The sequence below is a fragment of the Pholcus phalangioides genome, unplaced genomic scaffold (assembly GCF_987345545.1).
Source record: "Pholcus phalangioides strain wild (caught in Gottingen) unplaced genomic scaffold, Ppha-v1.0 ptg000015l_1, whole genome shotgun sequence".
NCBI classification, from domain to species: domain Eukaryota; kingdom Metazoa; phylum Arthropoda; class Arachnida; order Araneae; family Pholcidae; genus Pholcus; species Pholcus phalangioides.
This window is the reverse complement of record NW_028301608.1, coordinates 69023410-69040632: the sequence shown is the minus strand read 5'-3', so window position 1 is coordinate 69040632 and position 17223 is coordinate 69023410. Positions and strand designations below refer to the sequence as shown.

Sequence of the window (17223 nt, the reverse complement as noted above, 5' to 3'; positions counted from 1 at the left end):
CTAGGAATCCACTGGAGAAACCGCGAGACACCCAGGCTCTGTTGCAAGAAGCAATGTAAGCTAGGAATCCACTGGTCCATTGCAAGACCCCCTCTTTTCAAACCACCCCTTGAAAAATCGGAACAATAGTGGAACAGACCTACCTATCTATCTCCTGCTGCTGCCTTCATAACCATATGACCCCCTTCAGACTAAATAGACATTTTGCTATCTCAGCAGTATCTTTAAAAAAAATTGGTAAAAATGGTTAATTCCATAAAAAAAAAGCATTTCAATTGATGATAAAATAAAAATAATTAAACATATTGAAGATTGGGCCAATCAATCTGCAATATGCAAGGAATTTTCCTTATTGAAATCTAGGTTCCAACATTTGGAAAAATCGCAGCATGAAAATTGCAAATTGCTGCTCACACAAAAACAAAACTTGGATGGAGCAAAGACAGAAGTAACTAAGATTTTTGCCACTCCCACAACTTTAAAATTCAATAATTCTATAACCGTGTTCTTTGTTACTTTCTGAAACTGCCCCCCCCCCTAAATTTTGCCCTCTCTCTAGTTCCAACCCTGAGCAAAGAAGCTACATTGGTCTCTAAAGTGCAGCTGCAAACATTCTGAATACTTTTTTTCTGCGGAAAATGTGGAGAAAAAACTTTGGACTCTTTGGATAAGAAAATTGATGAGCTTTACTTAAAATCGAAATGTATTCAATCAAAAAAAAAAATTTTTCCATAGGATGTAAAAATAAAAATAATACTGCTGAATTTTTCCTTTCTAATATTTGATTGGCTGTTTAAGTGATTAATAATTTATTAGTAAATTGAGTGTTATCACAGGGAATGCTTCCAATAAATCCACCATCGAATGCTAAAAAATATCAATGCTTCAACAAATTTGTATATAGTGAACCTTGGGTTATAGTGAACTTTTTATTGGGTCCGCAGATGGTTCACTATAATGAGATTCGACTGTATGATTGAGTCGCACAATCAAAAATTAAATATAAATATCATTTTCTGTGTAAATTTTCTTTACTTTGTATTTTTGCTAAGCATTTGGTGGTTTTTGTGCGTAAAAAGTTTTTCACTAAAGAAATTGAAATGTTTTTACAGGCATAATAGCCAAAGTGTAGTGACAGCTGCTTTACGAGCTGTAGGAAATATTGTGACCGGTGATGATGTGCAAACCCAAGTTATACTGAACTGCAATGCACTACCATGCCTATTACATCTGCTTTCCTCTCCAAAAGAGACTGTCAGAAAAGAAGCCTGCTGGACAATCTCAAACATAACTGCAGGGAATAGGCAACAAATCCAAGTAATTTTTTTATTTCAAGAAAAAATTTGTAATGACTTTTGTAGTATAGAAATAAAAATTTATGAATAAAAAATGTCTCTAATACCAAGTTTCTTTTTTATAGGCCGTTATTGATGCTAACATATTTCCTGTACTGATAGAAATTTTAGGCAAAGCAGAATTCAAGACAAGGAAAGAGGCAGCTTGGGCTATAACAAACGCAACATCTGGGGGTTCTCCTGAACAAATCAGGTGATTTATAATGATGGATTTTGTATTTATTCATGAATATACAGGGGATTCGAAACTTAAAAGTGTAAAACGCAAAACAAAACAGAATCACATAGGAATGTATGACCGGAAACCCCAATCCAATCAGCTTGAGGATAAACGAAGATGCAGAAATGACAAGTCAATAATGGGTGAAAAAACTCTTTATTTAGCAATACTTTACACGAGGACAATACACGCATGTGGTCTATGAGATGCACGTTGACTCTGACACTGGCCTCATTGCAAGAATCTCCTTTGCAGCTGCAAACATCTGTGTATTTTTTAAAGGGTTTGACAATCAATGTATTGCCGTTGTGTAGTAACTGTGGATGGTGAGAACTTTAAGCACTTGTTGTGAAACTTAAGATGTACACGTATCTTTATGTAAAGTAATCGCTAAAGGAGTTTTTCCACCCATTATTGGCTTGTCATTTCTGCATCTTCATTTAGCCACCTCGTTGGGCATTTTGCCTGTTGTGGCGTTGTATTTGTATCTTCCAGCTAATCAGGTTGGGATTTCTAGTCATACATCCCTATGTAATTCTGTTTTTTCTACCTCCCTTAAAAGTTTGTACGTTGCGTTTTGAATCGACCTGTATAACAGTGGAACCTGTTTGAATTGGATTGTCAAGGTATCAAAATAATTTTCTGTTCAAGATGGGTTTTCATATGGCACTAGGATTCCAATAATTAAAAAACAGAGGAATTATTTTTTGTATAAAGCCTTGAATTCTATGCCCTAATTGTTGATTCAAAATAATGATAGATGTTGTACCAACATAAATATCATTGAGCTTTTGGTTTTACTCTTAATGTTTAAAATTTTGAGTTTGCTCATTTTTTTACCAAAACCCATTACATCTGTGAAAGAATTAAAATGTGTAAACTATTAAGCAACATCATGCAAGTCGGACTCACATCCATTAATTATACAAGGAACAATCGTCAATAAAATTTGTTTTATTTAGTTGATGCTGAATGGCCCTTTGGTTGTGCATAGAGTGTATGGGAAATCGGTCAAAGCCGTCCAAGGAGAGGTCATCAAGGATACATAGTTGGTTTTTGAATGCGTTGATGAATGGCCGCGCTTGTTGTAGAGTGAGGAAAGTTTTTTATATTAATTTACTATTTAGTCCTGCCATACACATTATAAATAAGATATTTTTATAAAAAGGTGTCGCTCCTCCTGCCATCCACCACCTATAATTGGTTACCCTGGACATGATCAAGTCGTGAGTCTCAAATATTTTTTGTACTAAAATATGTTAAAATTATAGGTGATGGATGGCAGGAGGAGTGGTGGCATCTTTTATAAAAATATCTTTTATTTAAAATGTATATGGCAGTACTGCATAGTAAATTAATATAAATTTTCCTGTCTCAACAACAAGCGCAGCAATTCATCAATGGGTTCCAAAACCAACTATGTATCTTGACGACCTTCTCTCCTTGGACAGCTTTGACCGATTCCCCCACAGGTAGTCCCCCGCCAGCGATAGTGAGAGAACTACTTGCAGGGCAACTTGAACCTGATCCGTCTATTCAGTGGGTGGTCATGAAAGGGTGGTCCTTGTCACTGGGAGTCTGTTGATCTTTTGAAGTTGTTGCCTGCGGATGCTTTGATGGATTTTTGCTGTCACCTGATATGTTCTTCTGGCCGAAGTTGCATGGCTTGAAGCATTTATGTGCATTGTTTCCAAAGCATCTGTGATACTAGCACTGTCCTTCGGCGAAACTGCGATTTCAACTGTGAGATCGTGATCTGGAATGGCAACGAAAGTTCTGTCTGAGGCTGAGACTGAACTTCTAAGCGGTTCAAACACGAAGTGATTTGATGCAGCATATCCTTTAGCTGATGGTCAGACGATAATACTGCTTGGACTCTAATGTTGTTGTTGGATGCCGCGAGGATTCCATCGGCCATGTCTGCTAGTTTGTCCAACATGTTGTCAGAGATCACCAATATTTGCTGGACATGAGTTGGCAAGCGTTGCAGGAATGTGTCTCCGATGTGAGCAGACTCTGCATTTCGAGAAGCAACTGGGAGGGCTTCTTGTCGCCCAACTGCATGCCGGAAATCAAGTCCTTGAGATGCTGTGTCTCGGTATCGGTGTACTGAGCACACAAGAGATCTTTCAGAGCTGTGTATGGCATCACAGCCGAGGACTTTTGGTTCCAATGCCACCACAACATAATGGAATTTTGTGATATCCGTCGTCACTCCAGTGAGAGTAAATTGCGACTCAAGTTGCAGGAACCACACAGATGGATTTGAATGGCAGAACTGTGAGGGTTTGACAGCTACTCAATTCATGTTACTCGGTTCCTGATCCATAGTGAGATTTGTGAAGAAAAATATCAAAAATATATATCGGTACTTGTCTCCTTGGATGATTTGACCAATTCTCCACAAGTGTATTGAGATGTCTGCACCATATGTGTGACACTGAGTTGCCACCATTCATTCACTTTAATTTGGGGAGTTGGGGGGGGGGGGCTCATGAATAAAAGCATTTTTCTCTATAAAAAAATGTTAATCTATGAAGTTAATTTGGGCTAAATGACCTTTCATGTTACATAAACACAAATCTTTGGCGTTGGTATATTTTGCTTATAGTTCATTTGTAGTTTATTCATTAATGCTTAATTAAATTTAAGCAATTAAGAAAAAAAGTTAGGTGATATGGAAATATACATTCTTAATGATTAGCAAGATTTTTAATAGTCAATTTAATAAAAAATAAATAAAAAAAATCATGATTTTTTCATACTTTGCATAAAAGAGGGAGGTAATCGTTAATCAGCCGTTTGAAATGCATACTTTTTTATTATACAAGCGGAAATTGTTATTTTTCCGTAAGAGAGGGGTGTCCATTAAGAGGAGTTTTTTACTGTACCAGGGCTTGACAAATCTAAAAAAATTAACATACCCAATTTAAAGTAATGCATGCCTACTTCATATGCTATTGTTGGCCATGTGGTTTTAAAAAATGCATGCCCAGGCATGTAGGGCATTTGGTTTGTCCAGCCCTGATAAATACTGAAGGGACCTTGGTGAATTTGGTAGTTTCCTGTGTGAATATGGTTCATTCTAGTGTTTTCTGACAGTTTGTGCTTGGGGATTTATAAATGCTCATTATTGAAGAAAGAAATGTTTCATATTATGGTAAAATTATTGAATAAATACTGTCATTTAACTTTAATCTCACCAGTATAGTCTGGGGTGTATTAGACAATTAAGAGTAGACTGTAATCAGTTATTATGGTATAACATCGCTAATTGAAACTAATTAGGACCTGCACTTATTTGGATTTGGGGGTGTCACCTTTCAAATATGACTGTTTTAATTATAGAGATAGTGAGTCCATACATGTTGGTGAGATTTACGTACCCAATAATATTTTAAATAAATACTGATAGTTAAGTCTGGTGCCTTATTTTTTTCAAAATACACTAGATATACTGAATGGGCAAGTAAAAATGCACACACACACATGGTGTGGGAAAGGGCATAAATTGTAAGAACATTTCTTGAATGATGAGTCACAAATGAACCTGAGAATGGTTCATTTAAAAGTGGTGTCAGATTGTGTCTAATAGGGGTTTTAAAAGTGCTCTTTCAGAGTATGTTAAAATGCATGATGATGCAACATCCTACCGAAGTGTTTGTAACACAGTGTCTTCGAACTGTGGTGATCCTAAAATACTTTGCCAAATGAAATCTGACAAACCTTGGTCAATTAAGGTTGTACTGTATGTAAAAATTTGTGTGTTGCCATATAAAGCACTATATTCATGAACGTTTGTCTTTTCTGCTATGAACTCTTGAACTTTCATTAGTTCTCATGCAAGTGTTTGTGATAATGATTTTTATATTAGCTATCCTGATAAATTAGGCTCTGTTGCATTTAAAGTGATGCCTTAGTTTTCATTGATAATCTGTCTGAAAACAATCGGCAAAATCCGAAACTGATGAAAACCGAGGCATTTATTTCCATATGAATTAATGTAAATCCAATTATGACATGAATGTCGCTCTCCACTTGTTAATACAAGATATACAGAAGACTGGATGTTGTGAAGATGTTTAGTATTTGAGATGTTAATTTTTTAAGGAAGGAAAAAACTCATCTCTGCCTCTACCGGGAGTCGAACCCGGGTCCCTCGATTGCCGGACGAGTGCTCTGACCACTAAGCTACAGAGGAGATAGAGGTTTTCCTTCGCTAGAGCGTATATATGCCGAACGGAACCGTGCAATGGACGGTGAAACCGATCAGCTAATAGCTCATGGACGACGAGCCACCAGAGGGCTATATATATGACATGAATGTCGCTCTCCACTTGTTAATACAAGATATACAGAAGACTGGATGTTGTGAAGATGTTTAGTATTTGAGATGTTAATTTTTTAAGGAAGGAAAAAACTCATCTCTGCCTCTACCGGGAGTCGAACCCGGGTCCCTCGATTGCCAGACGAGTGCTCTGACCACTAAGCTACAGAGGAGATAGAGGTTTTCCTTCGCTAGAGCGTATATATGCCGAACGGAACCGTGCAATGGACGGTGAACTCTTCACAACATCCAGTCTTCTGTATATCTTGTAAATCCAATTAATTTATTTTAGACACTCCAAAATAACACCAAAAACAAATTTTATGGAGAATAAATATAGTGTTTAATACTAAGAACAATAAGGAATGATTATAAAATGAACAAAAAGGACTAATGTAAAGAATAAATCAAAATTTAACATGTGATTTACATTTTTATATATTTCTGAAGAATCTTCTTGGCATATGGAAGACGACAAGAAGGGTGGGGATAGGTGTAGATGTTATTGTTTGAAAGAGGAATCCCCCTTTATAAGGACCTTAAGCATCAAGGCACTATCTGGGGTCACTTCCCTTCTTGATCTTTTGGCACTAGACCAGCTTCAGAGTCAGTAGACCCATGTCGCACAAGAAACCTGTCCAAAAAGGTTTGTTTCGTCCGCCTCTGTAAACTTGTCTAAAATGGGGAAAGACACTATCATGAAAAAAGTTGCAGACACAGCCTGCAAAAGCTTTGTCTGGGTGATTTTTTTCACAACACTGTACCTTACTCCGCATGGAGAAGATGTCCTTAATTACGGAAATTAGTAGCAAGAGGTCACATGGGCACGGCATCGAAAACAAATATTTTGCTGGAAAAATCATCGAAACCGATGATAACCGAAGTCGATGAAACCGAGGTATTACTGTATTATTCACAATAAATTGTGTAGCATAATTCTTACCACAGTGAAACTCTTATACACGGTTGTAGCATAAATGAATGACTATTTTTTAAAAATTTATATTTCAAAACTATTACACATAATATAAGTAGTACATAAAAATAAAGAAAAGCATTCCAAGATTATTTTTTTTTCTGTTAAAAATGTTTGATGTGCAAAACCTTTCATAACACGACAAATATCTGATCTGTAATTAAGTTCATTCCACCCACTCTGCAGTTTTACACTGTCAGTGGTCTTTAATTCTTTCATTTCTCAACTGTTAATTGTTCTGATGTTTTCTTTAAGGTCATTGAGCGTTTTTTGCAATGGTGGTTCAAAAATAATGAAATTAAACTCATCGGTGCTATATATATATTAAGAACCATTGACAGTGCAAAGTGTGTGTAATGAACTTAATTACAGATTAAATGTTTGTCGTATTTTTCTACTTTCATGTATCACTGATTATATCAAGTCGGGGCTGGACAAATCACAATTTACTTGGCACAAAAAAATTTTAAGCACCAAAAATTTTTTTACCCAAAGAAAAAGTTCCAAAATAATGCTGCTTTTGACTTTTTCAGGGCATAGTGATCCTCTTCTATGTTGGCAGATATGCTGCTGTAAATTCCAAACATTTTGCGCTGCTCTCAGCTTGTAATTTAGTAACTACACAAAGAAAATTTTAGGCACCAATACCAATTTTTTAGTCCCCATGGCGACCTGGTTCCTGTCCAGCCTGTATTAAGTGTAATAGTTTTTAAAATCTGGCCATTCATTTACACTAACTCTGTATAATGATGCTCAAGAATGGAGAAAAAAATCTTTATACACTATTTATTGGATAGAATATATTAATATTTTGGGAAGTGTGCTGGGACCAAAGAAAGAGAGTAATATCATTATATAGTGTATTATTATACACAATTTTCACTGTATTAAAATATTTGTGCATTGATATGCTCACAAAACATGGCAACTCCTATTGTAAAATATTTTTTTCATAGGTTTCTTGTTGAACAAGGATGTATCCTACCTCTATGTGAATTATTGACTGTCAATGATGCTAAAATTATTCAAGTTGCTCTTAATGGCCTCGAAAATATACTGAGGTTAGGTGAACAAGATGCTAGAGTGCATGGAGGCCTGAATTCTTACTCTGCTATGATAGAATCGTGTTCAGGTTAGTATGATGTTTGCATACATGTACTTTACTGACTATGTAGATTTGTAGGTATTTCAAATGTGTTTCCTTATAGAAGCTTCTAAGTATTGGCTAAGAGTATAGAATATGTTTAATTTTTTAATTCAATTTCGTATTTTGCTGTTAATAATGTTCCGGATAATTTTTCACAAGACTTCAAGATTGCAAAACAAGAAATGGTTCGACGGACAAACAGAGATTTATTTACAAAACAGCAATTTACACATATTTACAAGCTAATCAAAGAGCTAACAACTTTCTTGCAAAGTTCAATCACAACTGACTTTTCATCGAGTCTGTCTCTATTCAAGCCTGGAATCTTGTTAGCGCCACACTATTTATAACCCTGGTAGAAACTTCGAGAAATAGAATGTTCTACAAAATTCTATTTTACAGTTTCCAAGTTGGCAGCGCCACCGTATGGAGGTGTGGGAACTGTCTGGAGGGGCGGGACCTTCTGGAATGTTCTCACCAATCGCATCTTTTTCCGATAAACTGAAACCGGTATCAACTCTCGTTGCCAACAGAAGATTGCGATAAAGAATTCCACCATCTATTGTTTATAGTTTGTAACAATAATAAATTTTTATGTATTCTAACATAAACTGATTTGATCTTTTGATTAACTGTGTGCAAATGTTAGGGGATGAACACCACTACACCATGCTAGATTTGCAAGTTGACCATCTCTTGCTGGTTACATTGCACAAAACATTAATATTTTATTTCTGCTTTAGGCCAAAGCCTGTGAGCAAACAAACACAAAATTACACTAAACCACAGAAGAAGGGGGGGGGAGTGCGAGTTGAAATATATACACATGAAAGACATTGATGAGAAGAGCATCAAATATATACAATTGAAAGGATAAAACAAGCATAATTTACACATTGGCAACTCTCAATGCATATTTTTACAGAATTGATAAAATCACAAACCCAACCTGGCTGGGTATTCAAGAAACTGATTAAATTTGAAAGAAAAGGGTGAGAAGTATCAAAAAGGTGATCACGTAGGGAGATCCACATAGGGCGGGCGTAAAAGAAATGTAAATTTTGACCATAAATTTAAAATATGTGTGCCAACGTTTCTGACGATAGACAAATATATGAAGAAAATAATATTCATATTCCATCTTTCTTAGAATTTTGTAAGGAATAGAAAACAAGCCAAGAACTGATATATCTGGAATTTTGTAAGATTATTTAGAATTTGAAATCTGAATTTTTGATATAAAATGTTGATGGAAGTACCCAACACTGAAATTTTGAGTGCAAGGTTCATTCTCATGGGCAAACATAACAGAGTGAAATTATTATCGCCCTCATTCAATTTATATATATATGAGATTTTTTGATGTTCACAAAAGTATGGTATGTGTGCTCAAAATACAAAAGCAGCCATTTTTTAACCTAAATTTGAATACAGGTGCCAAAATTACATTGCACAAACCAAAAAAAATTGTGACTACTGAAACATAACAATATCATGGCTGAGCTTTTCATCGCCACAATAAATCAGGAGTGTAAGTGAATAGGTTATTTTACTTTTTTGACACTGCTGTTTCAACAGCAGGTATATAGTATTATTAATATATTAATTGGTATATATATTAATTGGTATATAGTGCTTAAGTATGGTGGATGTAGAAAAAAAATTTTTTTGCCTCACTACTTCATTGAAAGATGGTGACGTGGGTTCATTTCAATGTGGGTTGTGTCATTCTAAAGTATTCAAAAAATTTTGTTCCATTAGTAATTAACTTCCTATCAACAGGCCCTGGTCACATATGGGAGAGGCTGGAAACACGCGTCTAAAGAGTTTTGTTTTACAAAAAAAATTATGAGAGGGCAATGAAAAATCTGGCTTAACCAAGTTGAATAAATGGTCTTGTATTGAGGAGGCTGACCTTGTTTTGTTTATTAACATTAGAAATTAAACTAAAAATATATTTTTTGGCTTTTCTGGGCCCACTTAAGTGTACATGGAGTACATATGCCTATTTCAAATCACTCTTTTAAAAATTGCTGAACTTTTTTTCTTTTGCTAACCTGCTGCATCAAAATCTTTGACTGATGTAGCTCTGTCAATTCTCATAGCTAGTGCTCAGCAGTAATATGTTAAGCTGTGAAAAAGTACAATTTATGGAGGGTTTGATTCAGGACACAGTTAACTAATGTCTGAATTATGGTCATGGTATACTGCAGAAATGCTTTGTAACAACAATGCACAACCTTTGTAAATTTTTTTTTTTTTCCTACTCTTTCCATAAATGAGTAAAATAATTTTTTTTTCAGGTCTGGACAAGATAGAGTTCTTGCAATCCCATGAAAATATGGAAATATACCAAAAAGCTTTTGATATAATTGAACATTATTTCAGTTCAGAAGAGGAAGATGCACAAATAGCACCATCGGTTGATGGTGCCAATGAGTTTCATTTTAGTGCACCTGATGGGAATCTCCCTATGGGTGGTTATAGCTTTTGAAGAGCAGCTGAATGCAGAGAGCATTGGAGTGAAAAAAAAACTCTTTTTGAAATTATAACTTCTGTGTGTGAATTATGGGCATTTGCCAAATCTTGCTGCTGGACCTAGAAAACCAGAGAAAAACAACTAACCCTCGCTCTGATGTAGAATCCCAGTCTACTGCAAGAAATTACAAGATGGGTGTCAGCGACATGCAATGTTCAAAATAAAATGTATAGAGTTTTCTTCAGTGTTACCAGTTTCATAAATCACTCAATATGTTTGATTTTTTTAGAAAAAATTAATTTTTCAGAAAAGTTCTATTATATTAATTCTGTGTTAATATTGTATGCATCATTTCAAAAGGTGCAGTTTATATTTCACAAAACTTATTTCAATTGTTGCCAAAAATCAAATATGTTTAAAGAAAATTAGTATATATATTTGTTTATTTTGGCGTTTGTGTGTTTTCGAAAAACTAAGTATGGTTTTCAAAACTGTCATCCTAATCATATATAGCTATTGAATGGTACACCATCTATTCACAGAATAGTGTATCCTTGGTCATAATTATGTTACTTTTAGCTGTTTATTTAAGTATAACTTGCTATCATGTGATTAAGATTATGTGCTTGATTTCATAGTTTCATTGCGCTTGCGAGTCAACTTTCAAAGTATAGGCTTATGATTTTTGAAATCATGAAAATAATTTGAGTGTATGAGTTAGTCTATTATTTTCCATGCTGCAATTTGTTATGACATTTTGGGCATACTGGTATTTTTAGAAAATGGGCTTTATCACCAGTTTATGTATATTCCACCCAATTCTAATGCAATTGAAATCTCAAAGTTATCAACAGTATTTGCATTTGAAAAAGAATATCATTTGTCTAATCTTGGTGAGGTTTTGCATTTTTCACTTTTTTCTCATCTTTATAATTCATCTAAGTCTCTGTTTATTGATAAATAATTTCTAATGCTAACGTAATTTCCATTATGTTAAACAGGTCTAATGTTTATGAAATTTTTTCGTGATTTTATCATTTCAATGATTTATTCAAAATTTTTACAACTATATCATTGATTAGTTAAATTCTCATATAGTGCTATAAAATATGGAAAAAAAGAGAAAAACATTTAAAACTATATTGAGCCCATCAAAAGACAAATATGAAGTTGTATTTGAAGAAATGATAATTCAAGTTAATTTCTTTTTACAAAATCAGTTTGTTTGTTTTAATATTGAGGAATCAAGTTATGAGTGCTTTTGAAAATACATTATAATACACCTTTATTATATCATTGTGTAAAAAGTCTATAAAACTCTAGAATAATGCTGAGAGTAACATTATCCACCAAATGCATTCAGAATTCATATTTACAAACAACACATACAGACACATGTAAACTTGACACACACATACATACCATATCACGCATGTACCTGCCTTAAAACAGGTGACTTGATTGGATGTTCATTGCATGAATGTGTGTTTGTGTGTGCCTTTAAAATGGAAATGTCCTTCAAACTATGAAATTGGTATTTTGTCCGTATGAGAATATTGATTTTTCTTTCGGTATGTATGTTAGTATGTATGCATGTTGTAAACCCAGAAAAGTTGAAATACTATAACAATTTTATCATTTTTGTGAAAATGATAAAAAAATCATCAGTTTTTGTAAATACATTTTTATTTATTTAACCATATTGTTTTAGATATCAAGTTATGATTCAAATGTTTTCTCAACAAATTATTTAGAACTAGAATTTTGTGTTCATTGGAATTACAGTGGAACTCGGTTAATTTGAAGTCCAAAGTCACTGAAAAAGAGTTTGAATCATCCAAAATTTGAATTATCTAATTGGTCTTTCGTGGATCTGCAAACTAAATACAAATTGTTACTTAATCATCAAAATTCACATAGGAGAATAATTATCAATTATTGAAATTTTATCAGTTATGTATGAAACTTTCTCAAATTTCAACAATTTGTAATTGATATATATATATATATATATATATATATATATATATGTGTAATTGATCTTGGCTGCTACATTATTCCACTGTTCTGGAATTGGCATCACTGGAGAATTTCTTGATCATTTTGAACATTGAACCACCGCTATCGTGGTGAACCTGATTTATGGAAACAGTTCATGGTCATACGTTATGAAACTTGTTCCCAAAATTTTTTTTATCATACTTATGCTATCAAGAAAACATACTTTCATTAACATATCCAAACATAACTGAACTTTCTTATACTTTCCATACTCTTAATGATGACAAAATGATTCTTATTTTAAAGGTTACACCTTGATCCTATAGGTTGAAAAGCATAATCGATATTAAGTGATGCACGGTATCTCAATGCACTCCATCTAAACAGTGTTTGAAATAGGCATTTATTATTTTAAAAAAAGTAGCAAGGGAAAAACAGTTTTCAAACTTTTATTAGTCTTTGAAGGATTTATGTTTAACAACTTGATTGAGAAAAACAATGTCTGACTTGTAGAATTTTTCCAAATTTAAATTTGCTCTCACAAAAATTATGATTTTTTCCCTCTAACTTTGAATTATGAAAAATTCTTAAAAGTTTGAATATAACGAGAAATTTTAACATTAAATTAGATAGAAAACTCAAGGAGAGTTTGTAAGGGGTTTGAATTAACCAAGTTCTGCTGTATTTAATTTTGAAAAAGTTTAGTTTTTTTTCCCCTAAGTATTTGAAGCTTTCGCAATGTTTATTGACTGATTAAATGTGAAAATATTTCACCCTATGTGCCTTCACCAAAATTATTATGTAGGAAAGTTAGCTTTCAATCATAATTTGCCAATTTATTATTTTTTTAAATTTTCAAAAGTACATGATAATATGTGTGCCATCCATTTAGCTTTCAGTGTATCCAAACAGGGTGTTGAGCTATTCAAGTTCCAGATGCATGTTTTGAAATGATGTAGAACATAATTACTTTTCAGCGGCTTACTGGACAATAGCTTGCTTTTTCAAATATAATATGTCTCTAAACATTGTTTTTTCTTCATATAAGATTGGTTTGCAAATCTCTTGAAAAAAAAATCAGTAATTTCCTTGAATTCTAGTCATTTTCATAAAAATTGGGCACCTAATTTTTTTTTATTTGATGTATTTATTTAAAAATATCTATTCTTTTTTTGTTCATTTTGTTACAGAAGCAGGCATTAAAAAAGTTTGGAAGTTATCTTTTTCTTATCCACATTCTTAATTTCACCCAAATGCCTTTAAGCTGCAAAATGAAAAAATAAATTAAAAAATGGGAGCTATAGGGTATATTTTGGATAAATATATTTCTGTGCGTTAGGTGGGTCATTTCATGATTATTTTCACATTTTTTGAACAAAAAGTTGAAAATATTTCTATAAAAATTTTTTTTTAATATTATCTTCTCTGAATTTAGAGTTATACTAAATTATATAAGAACTGCTCTTTATAGAAAAAAAAAATGAAACCCTTTTGTGTATTTCAATGAGACATCAAATCCATATTTTGCTCTTCCTGTAAAGTTGGGAATTTTTGATGCACAAGGTTTTCATTATAAGGTGACGATATATATTTCTAGTTCAAAAATAAATGGATAATGAAGTTATCACCGATTTTAACATTTTTGTGTAAAAAATTCTTAGTTGGGCATTTTTAAACTTTGTACCTTTTCCTTGTTATGTTTGAAATCAAACTAGAACAATAAAATTACAATAGAGATTATGCGTGAGTGTGTGTAAGTATGTGGCCACAGACAATGTGTCCCTCCCTCTTTATTTGAATGTTGGCAGGTCACCGTGATACACTAACTTGACCACAACATATGTACATAAACACTGTACACAAAACATGTACATAAAACTACACTTGTACAACAGAGACATTATAACTTTTCGAATTATTGAAATTGTATTTACATAATGTGTGAAATGAAACATTTAATAAAACTTATGAAAGCGCAGCTCAATTGACTATGTTCTTTTTTTTTTGTGATCGAAGTGTAAGTGTTGCATAATCACAGGTTTTTTCTTGTGGTACACAATCAATGTCTAATATTCTCATATTATGCTAATTATCACTATCACCTATAATACTGCACATACTGATGTCTGCGGATGAGTTGTGGAATGTTTTTCTCACAAATCAGGTTTTAAGGATTTCTATAGGTTTTTTTAATGATTTAAATTAGTTTAATGTATGTAGTTGTGTATGAACCTAAAAGCCCCCCCCCCCCTCCCACACATACCACTTAACCACAATGCAGATCAAATGTTTTTTTTGTAAAAAAAGACCAGTGTATAAACCCTTCCCCCTGCCCAATTTTGCAACAATTTTTTTAACAAAATACTCTGCTTATCTTATACATACATAAAGTACTTTTGAAAGTAGGGGATTGCCCATTGGCCCACGAAACTATTCCGAAAAATACTGTACATCAAAGAGACTTTCTGAATGATGAAATGAACTTTGGAGAGAAAAGTTTTTGTCTCCATCAGAGAGGAGAATCGGACGCTGGTTCTGTTACAATCCAAGCAAGAGTACTGTAGATGGAACAGTTTTAACCAGGACTTGGGTGTTAATTACATGCGTGTATATATATATATATATATATATTTTTTTTTTTTTTTGGCATTTTTTCCACTGTTAAGGCATTTTTGTAGTTTTGAGGTATTTTTGCCTTTTTCGCGGTATATTTTCTTTTTAAATTTTCTGACAATGTAAAACATTGAAAAAATTATACGAATGCTGATTGCATAGATCACTTGTGAAAAAATATGCTTGAATTTTTTGGAAAATAAAAGATGCTTTTTGGCTTTCTAACCATATGCATACACAGGGTTTGCTCTGGGGGGGGAACTCGTTTATTAGAAAAATTGTTATTTTTGATGATTGAACTGAAACGTTGGGAAAAAAGTTTATACATATGATTTTGATGCTGTCAAACTTTTTCTTTCGACCTTCGAGCATTACCGGTTTTTCAAGAGAACTTCTGTTTTATTATTTTGATGGCATTTTTTGAAGTTATTTTTAAAGATTTTTTTTAGGGCAACAACATCCGGGCCTTGGTCATAAATATTTCATAGTACAACTATTCCCTTTTTATTATAACAGAGGCACTGATATCTTGATACGCTGAGTAGAGACGTACTAGCGTGGGCTGAGAAAAGAAGATATCTATACAGTAGACTCGCTAATCCGGCACATATCAGACTAGGGTGTGCCAGATTACTGGAAGTTAATTGTATAAAAACAGATTTTTGAAATACAAGTAATATCATAGGCGGAGATAGACTTAGAAGTCTAGGGGGCACGATGATGTCAATTCATATATACATTAGGTCAGTCGACTCCACCTTTGACGCTGGGGGGCCCACGCTCCTCCCGTATCTCCGCCCGTCCCACGAGTAATATAAACTACGCGCAGACATGCAACGACGTGTGCTTGTTTTTCTCTTCTATGCTTGAAGAAAACTCACCTAAAAACGCCTGAATATCGAGTCATCTGTGCCATATTTCATTTTAAAATACGCCCTAGGGGTCATTTAAGTATTACGTCAGCATCGAGGGGAGGGGGTTCGGATTTGCTGACTTTTGATGACAATGGGGGAGGGGAGTTTAAAGGCTGCTTACGTCATCAACCACCCCTTTTTGAAGATATGAAATATTCTAAGCTGCTGACGGGGGTCAGTGTTTTGCTGACAAGGGGGAGGGGGGTCAAAAATGGCTGAAAATCTGCTTACGTAATACTTGAATGCGTGGGCGGAGATACGGAGGGCGGGCCCCCACCCCCAGTGTCAAAAGTGAAGTTGACTGATCTAATGTATATATGAATTGACATCATCGGGCCCCCCTCCAGACTTCCAAGTCTATCTCCGCCTATGCTTGAATGGCCCCTTAAGAGACACAGTTGAATGTAATCTGTACCGTATATGAAGTAGATTTGAACATGTGTAAACTTGGTATCTAATTTTTTTCATGCAATAATAGCTATTTAGGAAACACCCCAGCACCAATTTAATATGTTCGAATTAATGCTGTGTTTTTCATTGGTATTTGGCCTGCACTTGAAGGTTCGCAAAAGCAATCCTAAGGTAAGTGAAATAAGGCCCACGTTTTTTAAGAATATATGTTGCGAGTTTTACCTGAATAGACCTTTATATATTTGGTAGAGTTAAGGAAAATATTTTCACTGGTTTTTTTATTTTTTTTTTTGGTAGTTGCTGAATACAGGGCCGTCTTAAGAGTATCATGGGCCCCAGGCCAAGTGGTGTTTTGGAGGCCCTACCCGGTAAATCCTAGAAAATTTCAAACGGATCTGGTTTTTGTGAGGCCCCCTGGTTAAGACGACACTGGCCGAATAGCGCATTACAAATAAAGGTTTCCCTCCTCCCCCGGAAAGTTTTCGGCTCCTCAACTAGGCTCCGCCTCAGACTATTTAAAGTCTGAAAATCCCTGGTAACTAACTATTCGTCGTTCTGTGTATATCAGAACACCTAATCAGTGTGCGTCGAGGATGCTACAACTTTTGGAACAATGTGAAAATCGAAATTTCAAGGATGACGAGTTCTTCTCTGGGGCATGTGAAAACATTCGTCGCAGCTCCCATTTAAAGGCCTTCATAAGCTGAAACGCCACCAATAACAATAATAATAAAAATAACCTCTAGCCTCCAACGTCTGTGACGAACTTCAAGCAGAAAT

General features: G+C 34.2%; 1 protein-coding gene and 1 non-coding gene across 2 annotated transcripts in view; one reads left to right on the top strand and one right to left on the bottom strand.

Annotated features, from left to right (window-relative positions):
* Kap-alpha1 (karyopherin alpha1) overlaps positions 1-14483 on the top strand; it is a 38828-nt gene extending 24345 nt beyond the window's left edge. The window contains exons 10-13 of the mRNA XM_089244228.1: positions 1113-1317; positions 1421-1548; positions 7835-8010; positions 10329-14483. Coding sequence (XP_089100354.1) covers positions 1113-1317; positions 1421-1548; positions 7835-8010; positions 10329-10519 — 700 coding nt within the window. The 3' untranslated portion in view covers positions 10520-14483. The remainder of the gene's footprint in view (positions 1-1112; positions 1318-1420; positions 1549-7834; positions 8011-10328) is intronic.
* On the bottom strand, positions 6004-6075 carry TRNAA-GGC (transfer RNA alanine (anticodon GGC)). Its single transcript has one exon. It is a non-coding gene; the product is annotated as a tRNA-Ala (tRNA).
* Positions 14484-17223: the final 2740 nt, after the last annotated feature.